Raw genomic sequence first — 17,541 nt, 5'->3', positions numbered from 1 at the left:
ACTATCGCGTGTGCCGAACGTGGCGGACACACTCTGCCTCGGATGGCACATTTGAGAGCGTATTCATTTATTTCACGTTTGCAAACTATGTTGGCGTTAAACTATGTTTTAAAACTAATAATAAAACTAATAAAAACGAATTTGCGATTCATTCGCTTTCCTGCGCGTTTGTGCACGCGATGGCGATTTCTTTACCAAACTCCGGAAGCCGTTCGCTTTGGACCAAACCATTTCATGTAAATAGAGGGGGGGGGGGGGGGTTGTCACCACTCGCAAGCCGTTCGCTTTGGACCAAACCATTTCATGTAAATAGAGGGGGGGGATATAATTTTAGATATATATATAGTACGGGCATGCCCTAGTCTATCTATAATTCCAGTAATCTCTGTCTGTCTGTACGTTTGTCTGTGACCGCTGTTTCTCGACAACCACGGGTCCGATATACTTTTAACTTGCCAGGTATATTGCTGGGGACCCGAGGATGTGCCTTTTCAAGGTTTCATATTAATAGGACAATTACTTACCGAGCTATGTCCAAAAAACGATTCAACCAATCAGAGAGCAGCGAACGATCGCGTGTGCCGAACGTGGAGGACACACTCTGCCTCGGATGGCACATTTGAGAGCGTATTCATTTATTTCACGTTTGCAAACTATGTTGGCGTTAAACTATGTTTTAAAACTAATAAAACCGAATTTGCGATTCATTCGCTTTCCTGCGCGTTTGTGCACGCGATGGCGATTTCTTTTCTTTACCAAACTCCGGAAGCCGTTCGCTTTGGACCAAACCATTGCATGTAAATAGAGGGGGGGGGGGATTGTCACCGTACTCGCAAGCCGTTCGCTTTGGACCAAACCATTTCATGTAAATAGAGGGGGGGGGATATAATTTTAGATATAGATATAGTACGGGCAATGCCCTAGTCTATCTATAATTCCAGTAATCTCTGTGTGTTTGTTTGTACGTTTGTTTGTTTGTCTGTGACCGCTGTTTCTCGACAACCACGGGTCCGATATGCTTGCAACTTGCCAGGTATATTGCTGGGGACCCGAGGATGTGCCTTTTCAAGGTTTGAAATTAATCGGACAAGTACTTACCGAGCTATGGCGATTTAGCCGTTCGCCGTTCGCTTTGGCGTTGCGAATGGACCAAACCATTGCATGTAAATAGAGGGGGGGGTTCTGTGGTCGTTGCGAATGGACCAAACCATTCATGTAAATAGAGGGGGGGGGGGTTCTGTGGTCGTTACTGCCACGTGGTTTCAAAGTTTTTTTTTGTTGTTGTTGTTTGCACGCATGTTTTTTTGCACCCACGTACGGGCACGCCCTAGGATGTTTACACACACACACCCCTACACAAATTTTTTTTTTTTTTTTTTTTTTGGCAAGGAACGGGCACCCACGTACGGGCACGTCCTAGCTTATATATAGTACGGGCATGCCCTAGTCTATCTATAATTCCAGTAATCTCTGTGTGTTTGTTTGTTTGTACGTTTGTCTGTGACCGCTGTTTCTCGACAACCACTGGTCCGATATACTTTAAACTTGCCAGGTATATTGCTGGGGACCCGAGGATGTGCCTTTTCAAGGTTTCATATTAATCGGACAATTACTTACCGAGCTATGTCCAAAAAACGATTCAACCAATCAGAGAGCAGCGAGCTATCGCGTGTGCCGAACGTGGCGGACACACTCTGCCTCGGATGGCACATTTGAGAGCGTATTCATTTATTTCCCGTCGGCAAACTATGTTGGCGCTATGTTGGCGTTAAACGATGTTTTAAAACTAATTAAAACCCCGGGGGGATTGTCACTGTACTCGCAAGCCGTTCGCCGTTCGCTTTGGCGTTGCGAATGAACCAAAACATTTCATGAACCAACCCATTTCATGTAAAGCGTTCGCCGTTCGCTTTGGCGTTGCGAATGAACCAAAACATTTCATGAACCAAACCATTTCATGTAAATAGAGGGGGGGATATAATTTTAGATATAGATATAGTACGGGCATGCCCGAGTACATGACAAAGGGGTGAAAGGCAAGAAACACCCAAGTAAGAGTTGACCCGGCACCGGAAATCCCTCGATCAGAGCACTCGACCATATTTGCATGTTATCTAATCCAAGACAAGATGATGCCGCGGCAGTTCTCTCAGGCCTTTGCACAGTTTTTTCGTCGAATCCAATTCCCTCTCCAATCGAAAACATTAGAAATTTAACACGGAACACACCACCTGTTCGCTTTCCCATCGACCCAAAACGAGTGCGTCCGTTGTGTACCTTGTCCGAGCACGTACGTTGTGTACCTGTTGTCTCTTACAATCCCCGCTTACGGCTTACCTGCTGTGGTGGTCGGGACGTCGCACAACGAACCAGCATGAACACCACAATGGGAATAAACCACATCTCTCGTCCACACCAATCCACGAATGAAGCTTTAACCACAGAGCTTTGTCTTAAGAGTTCTCTATTGCAGGAATTCTCATTGTGACAAATAGCAAACAAAGTGACGTCACATTGGACTGTGGCCACGCCCCCTATGCATTTTTTATATTAATAACCTGTATATTCATTTATTTATTTATTGATCCGATTACTCTCTTTCGGTGAAAACCACGTGGTCCAAAGTTTGAACACCACGAGTTTTCTATTTTTCAAATATTTTACACCAACGAGTAGAGAATTTTAAAAACGTTCAGGTCATAAGTTGGGACACTCAAGTTACCGACATTCCATGACAGACACCTGTTCATTTAATTGATGTTATTATTAATAACTAGCAACGGTACCCGCCCCATGGGCGGGGTTCAATTGGGAGGCCCAAATGAAAAGGCAAAATATCAGAAATTGAAGGTTTCTTTATTTTAAACGATTCATATAAACATCCGTTGAATCATATTACACGCAAATCATCAAAATCTAAACAGTATCTTTAGAATTTCAATAAAAGCCACATCACTGTTCATATCGGTAAATATTATTCCATCGTGTTTCAAATCGTGATCGATACCCTATGATCGTGATGATCGCGAATCGTGATCGATAATCGTGTTCACAATCGCTGTGTCGCATGTTGTATGTAATTATATGGATTATTTTTTTGGCGAAAATGAAAAGGTATCATAGGGTTGATGAAACATCCGACATTTCTCGCGGTATTTCCCTCTTGCACGTCACACCTGTCCCAATGATACTGCAGCACACTGATACCATCTGTGTAAAAAATGGGACGGGCACGCAGATATTTCAGGACTCGTGCTTTGATGTCTTCTTCATTCAAAAAACATCAATGGGCTGACAGGATTGCCCAGGTCCTGGAGGTATGCACCCTGGCCTTCGAGCTGTCCAGCTGGGGTTTCAATCCCAACCCAGCTAATAATTATGAATTATGATACTGGTGTTTCACAGGTAGATTGAATCATCAATATGCGTGTGCTGTCCTTTGGATGTACGTTAAACTGGGTGTCCAGGTGAATGAGATCATGAAGGTCCCAAAACACTTTTGCCCAAATCTTTCCTCCTATTGGCTGAAGCTCGAATTTTTTGGTGGTGGCAACCAACAATGTATCCATTGCATGTTGGCTCAACTTGACTCTGATGTGAAATGATTGACCCAGGTCTCATCACACATCACATTCTGCTTCTTCAAAAAAACAAGACTGCTCGTCTAACAATGGCGTAGCCGGGTTTGTTTGATACTTTAGCTGCAGAGGATAGTATGACCCGGGTGGGGATAGTAATTAACAAACGAGAAAGAGCAATCAGAGATTGCAGACCTTCACCAGGACGTGTTTTCAGTGGTTTTTTTTTAAGGCTTACAGTTGACCACTTACAGTTGACCGCAGTTCTCATTGCTTCCAGAGGCAGTTTGGAACTCCGCCGTGAGTGTTGCAACTGGGGACAGACGATTTTTACGCATTTCGACACTCGATGGTCCAGTTCTGCGAGCTTGTGTGGCCTACCACTTCGTGGCTGAGCTGTTGTTGCACCTAGACGTTTCCACTTCACAATAACAGCTCTTACAGTTGACTGGGGCAGCTCTCGCAGGGCAGAAATTTGACGAACTGACTTGTTGGAAAGGTGGCATCCTATGACGGTGCCACGTTTAAAGTCACTGAGCTCTTCAGTACGGCCCATTCTTCTGCCAATGTTTGTCTATGGAGATTGCATGGCTGTGTGCTTGATTAGATATACCTGTCAGCAATGGGTGTGGCTGAAACAGCCAAATTCACTCATTAGAAGGGGTGTCCGCATACTTTTGGCCATGTAGTGAACTTGTCAAAAAATAAATTTGCAAAGTAACAAACAGGCTCAAATGCAATACCCTCTCCTCTGGCGAGGATAATAATGTAAGTGTTAAAAAAAATTTCAATAAATTCCACATTTCTATCCTGGTTGATTTCCTCAAATGATCTCGAAATTAGTAAATATATTTGATAAGTTTGACAGATTTGTTTGATATTACTGACCAATTCGAATATTTCCCAGCAATAAGATGATCATTGCCAAAGGGTATATGTTTGATGTCACTTTTGTATTCATGAAATTGAGTGATTACATGACTATTTGGCACTTGTTGAACTGAGCTGTATCATGTTACCATGAAAAAGGACCTGGCAACGGGCACGGACGCAGATGGTGAGAAACTTAAGGACCCGATGCGGCTCATCGTACCCGTCCTGCTTGATGGAACGGTCTCCGTCCATGACAAGATCCGTGTCATCCTGCTGTACATACTGAACAAAAATGGTGAGTCTCTCCGGGCACAACGACAGCTTCAATTTCTGTTCAGTTTACGTCGTTAACAAGTTGCTGTCTAGTGTGAGTGTTAAGCAACGTTTGTCCCACCAGGTGTGACGGAGGAGAACCTTCAGCGGTTGATTGAGCACGCCAAAATTCCCCCGGAAGATGCTGAGATAATCACCAACATGGCCCACCTTGGCGTGCCCATCATCAGCAATGTAGGTATCAAATGTTCACTATGCTGGAGATTATTACCGTTCTATCCCACCTTCCTTTCCTTGAGTCTTTTATCCATAATGGCTTCCATTGATAGAGCAACTGAAAATCAAGGGAAAAAAATCCTCCATTCATTCCAGTTGTAAAAAATAGGCTGTCTACTTAGTACATACAGTCACGTGAAAAAGTAAGTACACCCCATGTAAAGTTTTGACTTTTTCAACGTATTTCAACATACAGCTATTTGATCTTCATTTCAACAATACTGACAGATAAAGGTGATATAATATAACAAATATCATGAAACATTTACATTTTGTAGCCCATTGTATAATTTAAATAAACATAAATGCAAATTTCGCATGTGAAAAAAGTAAGTACACCCTTGGCTCTAATCGGTGGTATTGCCCCCTTTGGCAGAAACAACCTGAAGTAGGCGTTTCTTATAACTGTCTACCAGTCTCTGACACCGACTGGGAGAAATTTTTGCTCACTCCTCCATGCAGAATTATTTCAGATGTGTGATGTTTGAGGGGTTTCTTGCATGCACAGCTCGTTTCAAACCCCCCCACAACATCTCGATGGGATTTAGATCCGGGCTTTGACTTAGCCATTCCAGAACCCTCCATTTCTTTCTTTCCAGCCATTCCTTGGTGGATTTACTGGTATGTTTAGGGTCATTGCCATGTTGCAAGGTCCACCTTCGGTTGAGCTTCAACTTTCCGACAGATGGCCTCGCATTATCCTCAAGCACCGTCTGGTACAATGAAGAATTCATAGTGGATTCTATGATGGTGAGCTGCCCAGGCCCTGATGCAGCAAAGCTGCCCCAAAACCATAATATTTCCAGCACCATGCTTTGCAGTTGGTATCAGGTTCTTGTGGTCAAATGCTGTCTTTGGTTTTCACCAAACATGTCTTCTGGTACTGTGGCCAAACAAATAGCTCTACCTTTGACTCATCTGTCCAGAGCACATTGTTCCAGAAGTGCTGGTCTTTGCCTCGGTGTTCATTGGCAAACTTTAGTCTTGCCCTGATGTTCTTTCTGGACAGCAAAGGTTTCCTCCTGGCACACCTCCCATGCAGATCAAATTTGTGCAGCCTCTTTCTAATGGTAGACTCGTGCACTTTGACATCAACAGTGGCAAGAGCTACCTGTAGGTCCTGTGATGACATTCTGGGGTTCTTAGAGACTTCTTTCAGCATATTGCGGTCTGCTCTCGGGCTGAACTTGCTGGGGCGCCTGGCCTGAACAAGTTGGCAGTTGTTTGGAATCTTCTCCACTGTCTTGGAGATGATCTTCCGGACAGTCGAATGATTGATTTCAAATTGTTTGGAGATCTTTTTAAATCCCTTCCCAGACTCGTAGGCATCTATAACCTTCTTTCTGAAGGGGTCAGAGAGCTCTTTTGATCTAGGCATGGTGATGCTGCACACTTCAACAACAAAGAGCAAACCAAACTAAATGTCTGAGGTTTAAATAAGACAGGTTCCTCCAAGATCCTCTCTGACGATGTTTTAATCATTTGCACCTGAGCTGGTGCACCTGATTCTAATTTTAGGTATTTGAAGTAGTGATAAATGGAGGGGTGTACCTACTTTTTCCACATGCGAAATTTGCATTTATGTTTATTTAAATTATACAATGGACTACAAAATGTAAATGTTTCATGATATTTGGTACATTATATCACCTTTATCTAACAATATTGTTGAAATGAAGATCAAAGAGCTGCATGTTGAAATATGTTGAAAAAGTAAAAACTTTACATGGGGTGTACTGACTTTTTCACATGACTGTGGATGCCTACGAGTCTGGGAAGGGATTTAAAAAGATCTCCAAGCAATTTGAAATCAATCATTCGACTGTCCGGAAGATCATATACAAGTGGAGAAGATTCCAAACAACTGCCAACTTGCTCAGGCCAGGCCGCCCCAGCAAGCACAGCCTGAGAGCAGACCGCAATATGCTGAAAGAAGTCTCTAAGAACCCCAGAATGTCATCACGGAACCTACAGCAAGCTCTTGCCACTGTTGATGTCAAAGTGCACGAGTCTACCATGAGACAGATGCTGCACAAATTTGATATACATGGGTGGTGTGCCAGGAGGAAACCTTTGCTGTCCGGAAAGAACATCAGGGCAAGACTAAAGTTTGCCAATGAACACCTAGGCAAAGACTAGCACTTCTGGAACAATGTGCTCTGGACAGATGAGTCAACGGTTAAGCTATTTGGCCACAGTACCAGAAGACATGTTTGGCGAAAACCAAAGACAGCATTTGACCACAAGAACCTGATACCAACGGTAAAGCATGGTGGTGGAAATATTATGGTTTGGGGCAGCTTTGCTGCATCAGGGCCTGGGTAGCTCACCATCGTAGAATCCACTATGAATTCTTCATTGTACCAGAGGGTGCTTGAGGATAATGTGAGGCCATCTGGCAGAAATTTGAAGCTCAACCGAAGGTGGACCTTGCAACATGACAATGTCCTGAAACATACTAGTAAATCCACCAAGGAATGGCTGAAAAGAAAGAAATGGAGGGTTCTGGAATGGCCAAGTCAAAGCCCGGCTCTAAATCCCATCGAGATGTTGTGGGGGGATTTGAAACGAGCTGTGCATGCAATAAACCCCTCAAACATCGCACAGCTGAAAGAATTCTGCATGGAGGAGTGGGCAAAAATTTCTCCCAGTTGATGTCAGAGACTGGTCGACAGTTATAAGAAACGCCTACTTGAGGTTGTTTCTGCCAAAGGGGGCAATACCACCTATGAGAGCCAAGGGTGCACTTACCTTTTCCACATGTGAAATTTGCATTTATGTTTATTTAAATTATACAATGGACTACAAAATGTAAATGTTTCATGATATTTGTTATATTATATCACCTTTATCTATCAATATTGTTGAAATGAAGATCAAATAGCTGTATGTTGAAATATGTTGAAAGTCAAAACTTTACATGGGGTGTACTTACTTTTTCACGTGACTGTAAATGCCAAAGTGAGGTCGAGGGGGCACTAAACAGCGAAAAGTAAAATTGACGGAAAGAGAGGGAGGAGTGATAGGACACGGAAAGGAAAGTATGAGAAGGTGTGAACACTCCCACCATCTTTACCTCTGCCAGCCATTAAAGATGGACGGAGGTTGGGTTTTCAACCCTGTCTATTTGTTTGTCTGTGAGCAGGGTATCTCATAATGTTGTGGACGAGTCGTGACAAAACAAGTTGGATGAGTTGGTTCGGTGACGAGAACAAGCCGATTAGATTTTTGTTCAGGTCCGGATCCAGATATGGCCTATCAGTGGGATCTTGAACATCCTTATCATCACCATATGAAACACCTTGATCAATTCCATATGCGATGCCTTCGCAAGATTCTGGCATCACCCGGCGAGACAGAATACTAAACACCACAATCCTAGACAACTGTCGCATCCAAGGAATTGAGTATTTCCTGATGCAAGCCCAGCTTCGTTGGTCAGGACACCTCACACGCATGGAGGACCAGATAATCCCAGGAGCGCTTTTCTATGGACAACTTAAATTTGGTAAATTTGGTAAATTTGGACAACTATACTCAAGTCTTGGGCCATTCCAGCTGCCACCTGTGAACATCAGGCCACAAACAGGTTAGCTTGCCATAACATTTGCCGCAAAGACCTGGGCCACTTTGAATGTGGGACACTTGCTACCGCGAGACGGTGGAGGCAAGAAAGGAAAATCTGCCAATGTCCATCTCTGCAAGGCCCAGGCTATACCTGTGATGTTTGTGGTAGACGCTGTGGGTCCCGCATTGGACTATACAGATGTCGCACAATGCTGAGTGAGCACGCCAACGAAGGGAAGAGATTCGTCAAAAAACGACGACTCACACCAAAAGTGGGATACAAAATGTAAACTGTTCATCCGGGCAGAGGTATGCCCTCGACCGAGTGCCCTACTAGTTGCACAAGTAAAAGATAGATGGACCCTCAATCATGTTTTTTTGAAAGCAAGGGTTTGGAAAAGCAAATTCTGTTTACGACATCACACCTTGTAATACTGAGCCTGGTGTTGGCTTAGTGGTTAGGGTGCCGGCTGGGGATCCTAGGATCCGAGGTTCAAATCCAGGTCAATCGCCGAATTAACGCCAGGGGGGTTGACTCAGCCTGTCATCCTTCCGGGGTCGGCAAATTGAGTACCAGTTCACTGGCAATTCCCTGTGTGTTGCAAGAGGCGACGAACAGGGTTGGCGGCAGGAAGAGCATCCTGCCATAAAACATTGCTTTAAAAATGGGACCACGGTGCCCAAAAAGGCAAAAAAGGCCAACCCCTGCCCTGCAGGGAAGTTCTGCAGAAAAAAATGGCCTCTAAAGGTGGTTCAAACCTTGTAATACTGCTTTCTGCTTTCTAGTCTACGACCAGGCGCCGGCGTGGACCAGAACGCCGAGAGTGGCCAGGTGAAAAGACGTATCAGCTTTCACGCTGGGTTCCTCTGCTCAAGGATGTCATGCAAGCAAGTCATCCACTCCCTCTTACCCTGCATTTGAAATGACCACCACTGGTCATTGCAATAGTCTGCACTATATATTGCTTCTCTTTTATTGTTATTTTTCTCCCTGCTGTCTCTGCTGGAAAAGAATCAAATAAATTAAGAAGTAATCAGGGAATATATAATAATTTATTTTCTTTTTCGTTGTATCAATATTGTCACCCCGCGCACGTGAAGCGAAAAACAGGGTTAATCAATTGGTTCACTTCTGTCTGTCTGTCTGTCCTTCTATCTACAAACGGCAGTTTATGATTCAGGAACAACTTGATTTCAATTGAATGTTATGTTTTGAACACTAATCGGAACATGAATCGGAAAACAAACCTGCAGTTTAGCAGGTCTTTGGCTTCAATTAATCCTGATTGCGCACGCGCAGAGAGGAGTCAGTGTTTATTACTCTGTCTACCTGTCTGGCAGTCAAAAAAAATTGAAAATCATTCCAAACAGGAACCTTCCTGTTTTTAAGGACGTCATAAAGGACACAAACAACAGGCACGGAGACCGAATGAAATGTGTTAACCCAGGTGATGTAAAAGACACTGCATCAACAGCGGTAAAATTCCCGAATTTTTTTTTTACAACCTTTAAAATCTTTATTTTATTTAAAATTCTATAAAGCCGAACAATGTAGAACACAAATCACCTTGTTGACACTTTCAAAACCCCTTTCGTTGAGTTGTACTTTGACAAAATATTATGACATTTTACATCATAACGACCAATTCAATTTGCCACTCGTCGGCACCACCCATGTCCTTGTTTCTCAAGACAGCATTGGTGTAATGGATTCCATGAACTCTCGAGTTGTTCCTGTTATTGTTAATTTCGTCATTCAGGATGCGATCGAGGACAAGCTGGACGCTCGACAGTGGCCCTTTGTGTCGCGTAGCACTGCGGGAGGAGCTGCCGGAAGGTAGGCTATGTCCACTGTTTAAGGCCATGACATGTGATGGTATTTTCATTTTCAAAAATATTTTGAAGCTGTTAAATGATGCCAAAGCAATTTTGCATGATAGAAACTTCCATCATGATTATAAAAACAAACAGCAATTCCTTCTGAAAACTCTTTATTTGTACACGCCAGCCATCAAGGAGCTCTCCTACCTATGACAACATAACCCTTTGTGAAGCCTGAGACATGATGATCTGATTTACATTATACAGATTGTTTGAATGAAGATCAATGAAAGGAATCAATCTTCTTCAAACCAATCTTCACGAAACTTCACCAAATGGTAGATTTGGTGGTCTCACAGAATCCTATTTATTGAGGTCAAAAGGTCAACATAGTCCAAAGGTCAAGCACTTTTTTCTGATTTCTAAAATTGTCAATTTTAATTTGATTAACTTAAAATTTGAAGACGATTTGCATATCAGGTCACTGAATTCAACCACCAATTATTTTTGAGGTCAAAAGGATGCTCCACTGAGTGCCATTCTGCTTTATTATCTTTTGGCAAGCGTCGCTCGATGAGTGATTTTTCATTCTTTGATTACTGAGCTGAACCTTAATTTGCTTTTGTTCATGAATACCACCCTGAGATCCTCTTTGTGTTTTGCTTGCGCATGTTCCGAGTGAGTCACAACCTTTTCGAAATGTTCAAGTCAACACGGAATTTGGTTTGTTCAACAAAATAGCGTCCAATGTTAAAAAGTTCGTCCAATGTTAAAAAGTTTGTTTGCCGATTGTTATGAAAATTTTATGAAAATCCGTTGCCGATTGTTATGAAAATTTGAAAACTGATAAATAAAATGACAACATTTGATGTAGAAAAAGGAAATAAAGTATAATAAAATAAAGAAATATAAAATTAAAATAAAACAACATGAAAAATATCACAAAAATATACAACAAATGACAAGAACAAACAAAACACATGCAGCTAAAAGCGCTCTATATCAAGGATAAGCAGAGCTTGCTCATGGGAAGGAAAGTTCAAGTAGATTCCTTGACTACATTGTGAAGATGACCCACAGTGAAAACATGGATATCGGGAAGGAAGATCACAGCAAGCTTGTTCTTCACGTTGTTCTTGGAAACTCGTTCTCAAGGTAACCAGATATGCGCGAAGCAAGTGAGTCCACATATGCAGGTGAACCCTTCAGGACACTCTCTGCGCTCAACGCAGTGCCGAACATGAAGAAGGCCTTCAACGATCAGCTCGGTAAGTACGTGGACCAGGCAGCCCTAAAGCGTCGCCGGGCTGGCCAGCCTCAACTGCCGGCAGCAGCACAGAGAAGACCCGCCGGTGTCGCCGCTCGAATGCCACAGTAGTGGTGACTGGTGTGGAGACAAAACTAAGCAGTGCCTGGTTAGGAGGTGTATAATGTTGATAAATGAAGTTGCTTTGTTCACTAAAGTTCCTTGTTCCAACATATCACTTCCTGCATATGCGAGAAAGGCTGCGAAACAGCCCGCTTGCAGTTTGCGAAAGGTCTGGCGAACGAGAGGGGCGTGGTAAAATCACGTGATCTACGAATGCCGAAAAAAACATATACACACAGAGACGGACACTTCAACTTTTAGCCATTGATGCAAAAATGTAGTTTAATTTCTCTTGTGGCTACGTAACCAAACAAACAATGTATTTACGACAGCCGTCTCAGCTCCTGTAGGCCGTATATCCCACCTGCCCCCCATCCCACCCTCTTTTCCAACATAATGCATAGTAAATGTCGTTATTTTCAACTTACCTGAAACATTCATAAACCCTAGATATGTCCTTCCCATTGGTGTTCATAAACAATCAATCCAGATACACAGTCCATTCAATGGGAGCAATCCTTCGGGGATTTACACTTGGGCCTTGCCCCAGTCTACATCATCGGGAGTTTTCATGAAGGGCAGCTCCCCGTTTGGCGAGCTGAGAAAGTTTTCCAAGTCTTTCGTTGTACAAAGGCACAGCACTTCCTCTGTGGTACTTTTACAAGTATTTTCAGCTTATTTTAGAAGCTTGGTGAACCATTTTAATTAACAATCCTTATCTCCGACACACTATATACTTTATGATGCTGTGAATGCCGCCATTTATTAAGGTTTCTGCGCATGCATGCCAGGTATTCTGTGGCGGAATATGTCATTTCAAAAGTTCCGCATTAAAAATCAACAGATTCAATATATATTTGTTCTATTTCCTGTATTTGCACGAGCCCTGTGGGGATCTCTATTTCCTGTCATTTTATAGGGTGAGGAAAGGGTCCGTCTTCAAGATCCATTCTATCATTGACACCAGCTAAATTATTTTGGAATTTAATGATCTTCTTTTTTTTGTATACAAGATCGTGGCTCGTGAAAGAGCTGACATTAATCACACAAAAAGGCAACCGACACATAAAACACAAAATAAGAGGAGCGGAACACAAGATGGGGAGAGAGGGGGAAGGACACAAACACAACATTTGAGAGCAAGGACATCGAGAGAAATGTGGGAGGGGGAGGGCTTGGGGGGAGGTGGGATAGGTATAAAACACATCAACACTGCAAGGACTTCCAGGAAAGAAGTTGGAATTTCAAAAAAAGTGTATCTGGGGTGAATTAACAGGGGTAGAAAAGATCAAGGTTTTGGATGGGGGAAGATAAGAGATGGTGGTGAACAGCTGTTTTAAAGACGAGGAGGGAGGAGTGGGATTGAAGGGAGTGGGGGAGTTTATTCCAGAGGCGGGAAAAAAGGGGAATGAAAGAGTGAAGGTGAGCAGAGAGCCTAGATTTTGGCAGTTTCACCATAAGAGGGTTGCTGGAAGATCTTGTGCGACCTGTAGGAATATTAGGGGGACAGAGCACAGAGAGAGCTGGGGGAGCAAGGCTGGAGAGGAGTCGGTAGAAGACAGAAAAACCACCAACCAGCCTGCGGTGAGTGAGTGAAAGGCCCTCGGAGTTAGCTTCATCGCAGGAGATTCCAATGATTCTGATATGATCCCCCTCCCCCCCGTTCCCACGCCTCCTCCCCCCAAGCCCTCTCCCTCCCACACATCTCCCTGCTCTTAAATGTTGTGTGCTCTCAAGTGTTTGTGTGCTTCCCCTTCGCTTGTCTTCCGCTCCCTCTTTTTATATATTTTATTTGTCTGGTTGATTTGTTTGTGAAGTAAATGTCAGCTCTTTCACGAGCCTCGATTCAGGATACAAAAAACAAAAAAAACAAAAAAAAGCTTTGGTTTCAACAGCGTGAAGCCGAGCTCGGTGTGAGGCAGGAGGGGAGAGCTTTCTTCCATTGAGCTGCGGATGAAAGCCTTGTATGTGGTGAGGAGCTCAGGTGTGCCAAGGAAGGACTTCGCACGACAGGAGGATGCCCAGTCGGCGACTGGCTTTGGAGGCCAGCTTGGAAATGTGGTTATCCCAGGAAAGATCATGGCAGATAGTGAGACCCAAAAGCTTGAGCGACAGAACTTCTTGGAGAGGATTGTTGAGAAAGTAGATGGGAGGGTTTTCCAGTCGGTCTTTTCGGAGAGACATAGTAAGAGTGTGGGATTTGTCAGGATTGAAAGACATGTTCCACTTGTTTGACCAGTCTGTGATTTTATCCAGGTCTGCAGAGAGTGAGGAGGCTGCAGACTGCCGATCTGAGGGATGAGGAATGGAGCGGCAGAGAGTGGAGTCATCAGCAAAGAGATAGAGAGGATTTTCCGGAGAGTCAGAGAGATCATCATGAAGACCAGAAATAGCACAGGGCCCAGAACACTGCCTTGGGGAACTCCAGCCAGAACAGGAAGAGGAGATGAGAGAAATCCATTCAGGGCCACCCGTTGCCTACGACCAGAGAGGAAGTCCGCAAGCCATGAGTGGAGCTTTCCATGGATACCACAGGAGGAGAGTTTGGTGAGCAGAGCTGGGTGCCAGACCGTATCGAAGGCACGTGATATGTCAAGGGAGACGGCTCTGATTTCCTGTTTGGCATTGAGGACCTCCATCCATCGTTGAGACAGCAGAAGCAGCATGTCCAGAGTAGAATGGCCTGGTCTGAATCCAAATTGATGATCAGAGATCAAGCCATTGGAGAAGAGGAAGGATTTGATATCCGAAGCAATGATGGATTCCATGATTTTGCTGATAATTTGCTGATAAGCAGGCTGATTGGTCTGCAGTTGCAAGGATCTGTTTTTGCACATTTTTTGTGTAAAGCGGTAATGTTTGCTGATTTCCAAGATGCTGGCAGATGACCTTGAGCAAAAGAGAGGGTGAAAAGAACAGAGAAAGGTTGAGATAGAGCAGCAGAGGAGGATTTTCGGACCCGTGGGCTGATGCCGTCTGGTCCAGTTGCAGAATCAGAGTCGAGGTTTGACAAAAACTTCTTCACCTTGTCAGGAGAGAAGGACACAGAGTCCAGGAGCAGTTGGGTTCGACTGGGAAAGGTGGGAACAGAGAGAGATGGGTTTGGGACACAAAATTTTGACGCAAACACAGAGTTGAGGCATTCGGCTTTGTCACGTGCGGTGTCAACTGTGTCGCCATTTGAGGTAAGGGAGGGGATGGAGGGGGAACAAACACCAGAAACGGATTTGACAAGACGCCACCAGGATTTGGAGGTAGGAGACAGGTTTGAGATTTCAATCTTGAGTGTGGAGAGATAGTGCTTCCTGGCACTCCTGAGGGTAGACAAACACTTCTTCCAAGCTTGGTGGAAGGAACTGAGATTGCCTTCAGTTGGATTTGCCTTCCAAGAGGAAATATAGATATCGATATTGCTTCGTCCAGGGAATGGAGAAGGGGTTGCAAAATTTAGAAAAGGAAAAACTCGGACAGTGGGGTAAAGAAGAAAAGGTAAATAATGTATATGAAAACATTGAGAAGGGGTAGGGAAGAGTGGAGGGGGAAAAATTCCACCATTTTGTAAAAGTAATATTTAAATGATCCCACGCACAAACCCACGTGACCTTTAAGAATTTCTTTGAAAACCTTTCTTGAGCGTTCATACTTTATGGCAATTTTCCTTATTTATTATGACCTCTGAAATCTCGCCTATTTGACCCCTCCAGTGGAAGAATGTATGGCCGCTGACATGAAGGCCGCAGCGGTCCACGACTGTTGCTCTTTGTTCTCGGCGGAGCAACCTACGCAGAAACGCGTTGCGCTTACGAGGTCACCGCAACCAATGGAAACTGGGAGGTCCTTATGGGTGGGGTTTTAACCTTTACATTTTATTTCAATAAAATAGCACTCTCATTACTAATCTCACCATCACACCCCTTGCCTTTCCTCATACACCTCCTGGGAAATGTAATGCTGATCTTGATTTCTCTTATCCATGTATCCCTCCCTATTCTCCTCATCAGGATCCACCCACTTGATGACTCCCAAGGACCTGATAACCGATCTTCGACACCCAGATTTTAGGCCAGGAAGTCGAGTTGGCTTTTCAGACTCTAGTCAAGCATAACCTCCCCCTCACTTGGCACAATGGGCATCCAAGTCCTGGTCATTTGCCGAGGCCTAAGTGCAAGCTTCATCCGAAGCATTTTCCGTCTTTCCTGACATTCCCGTATTTCAATATTTTAACACAAGAGACGCTGCTTCCACCCATTCCCCTCTCACCCAACCCCCAAAAAACTTCAGCTCAACGCCTGGTCTTACAGCTTTAACCCCAAAATGCATATCTGTTTACCTGAGAATAACCTCAGATCTAGCCCAATTTTTCAATGAGTTTCACAACTACATGTGAGTTGGTACTCGGCATCAATGGTCTACTCACCTGCTCATGTAAGTTGCACCCCGTTTCTTTTAAGCATGGCAGTAAGCACATCATGTTACTTCGGACCAAAATGGGCTGCATCACCAATTCAGGAGTTACAAGTCCGACAAGTGGTGGAAAAAGCCAATTTTAGAATTCTGCGGGCTTCCTGCATGTCTCCTGTTTCATGTTTTCCAGCATGCTCATTGTACACCTATGCTTGTCCTGGAGTGTATTTCAACCTCTGTCCACGTACCATCCTCGAGTATTCCCTGAGCTATGCAAATGTGAGCAGGCTGGGAAAGAGTGCTGGACCTGTAGAGAAAAGGTTTTACTTGTTAGTCTGTCCTGTTCTTTTAGAATTTTGTGATATGTTGCTGTGCACTTGTCACGGCATGTTTATTTCGTAGTTGAGGCATGCTTGCACCACCATCTGTCCACCATAAGCTTTCGCCCACGTTTGTGAAAATATTCTGTTTCCAAAGTGATTGTCCTCTGACCATGCATTTCACTGGTTGAGAGCCATGTTGCTAAACTCGAAGGCAGCCCCTTAACTGCTTGAAATTCTGGACTTTCGCTTGGCCTATCCATTCATGAAGTTCCTTCCTGGATACATCAAATGGCATGCTGAGACAAGGAAGGCTGTAGATGTTGAATGAATAGGTGTGTTTGTGTGACCTGGTCACTGAAATGCATGGATGCCTGTCTGCAGGAAATAAAGCATGAACCCTGCAAAAGCTTCCTTATTCTTGTCTACTTTCCTAAACTCGTGGTCGGATGTTGTTGTTGTATACCGCCAGACAGTTCTCTCGAACAAGTCCACGGCATGGAGACAGCTGATAGATTTTGCAAGAGCGACCCAGAGATCCCCCACATCCAGGATGGTGTACCCCCGCATTCACAAAGTGAGGGCCACGACAGAGTTGGAGAAAGAGAGAAAGAAAGAGAGAGAAAACGATGGATGGAGGTCCTCAATGCCAGACAGGAAATCAGGACCGTCTCCCTTGACATATCTCATGCCATTGATACTGTCTGGCACCCCGCTCTTCTCATCAAAGTCTCCTCTTATGGTATCCTTGGAAATCTCCACTTATGGCTGGCGGACTTCCTAACCTGTCGTCGTCAACGTGTTGCTCTAAATGGAATCCTCTCATTTCCTCTTCCTGTCCAGGCTAGAGTTACTCAAGGTACTACTCTGGGCAGTAGTATGAAAAGGGGGGGTCCTGAGGCAAAACATCTCCACAGGACCACTCGCATGTACATTCGCTTACACTTGTTCCACACGCTCTCGCTCGTTCCACTAGTTTTCCCTCGCCATCGCTCACTCACCTGCTCGATATCTTATCTCAGAACCCCCCTTTTCATACTACTTGTGTGTGGGGGTGGGT

At 44.1% G+C, this 17,541-nt stretch overlaps 1 protein-coding gene across 1 annotated transcript; it reads left to right on the top strand.

Moving 5' to 3' along the window:
• Positions 1–4,507: 4,507 nt before the first annotated feature.
• LOC137438822 (syntaxin-binding protein 1-like) lies at positions 4,508–16,892 on the top strand. Its single transcript, XM_068134205.2, has 6 exons — positions 4,508–4,746; positions 4,849–4,958; positions 9,354–9,455; positions 10,328–10,404; positions 15,462–15,601; positions 15,759–16,892. Exons 1-5 carry the CDS (start codon positions 4,599–4,601, stop codon positions 15,481–15,483), a joined length of 459 nt encoding a protein of 152 aa, XP_067990306.2. The 5' UTR covers positions 4,508–4,598; the 3' UTR covers positions 15,484–15,601; positions 15,759–16,892.
• Positions 16,893–17,541: the final 649 nt, after the last annotated feature.

Source organism: Myxine glutinosa, chromosome 13, assembly GCF_964187855.1.
Source record: "Myxine glutinosa chromosome 13, kmMyxGlut1.1, whole genome shotgun sequence".
NCBI classification, from domain to species: Eukaryota; Metazoa; Chordata; class Myxini; order Myxiniformes; family Myxinidae; genus Myxine; species Myxine glutinosa.
Note: the sequence above shows the minus strand (reverse complement) of the source record. Positions and strands in the feature narration are given on the sequence as shown.

Coding starts and splice junctions, on each gene's coding strand:
- LOC137438822 (XM_068134205.2), top strand. CDS start 4,599: ATGAAAAAGGACCTGGCAACGGGCACGGACGCAGATGGTGAGAAACTT. Junction 9,456..10,327: donor TGCTCAAGGATGTCATGCAA/GCAAGTCATCCA, acceptor TTCGTCATTCAG/GATGCGATCGAGGACAAGCT. Junction 10,405..15,461: donor GCGGGAGGAGCTGCCGGAAG/GTAGGCTATGTC, acceptor TGACCCCTCCAG/TGGAAGAATGTATGGCCGCT.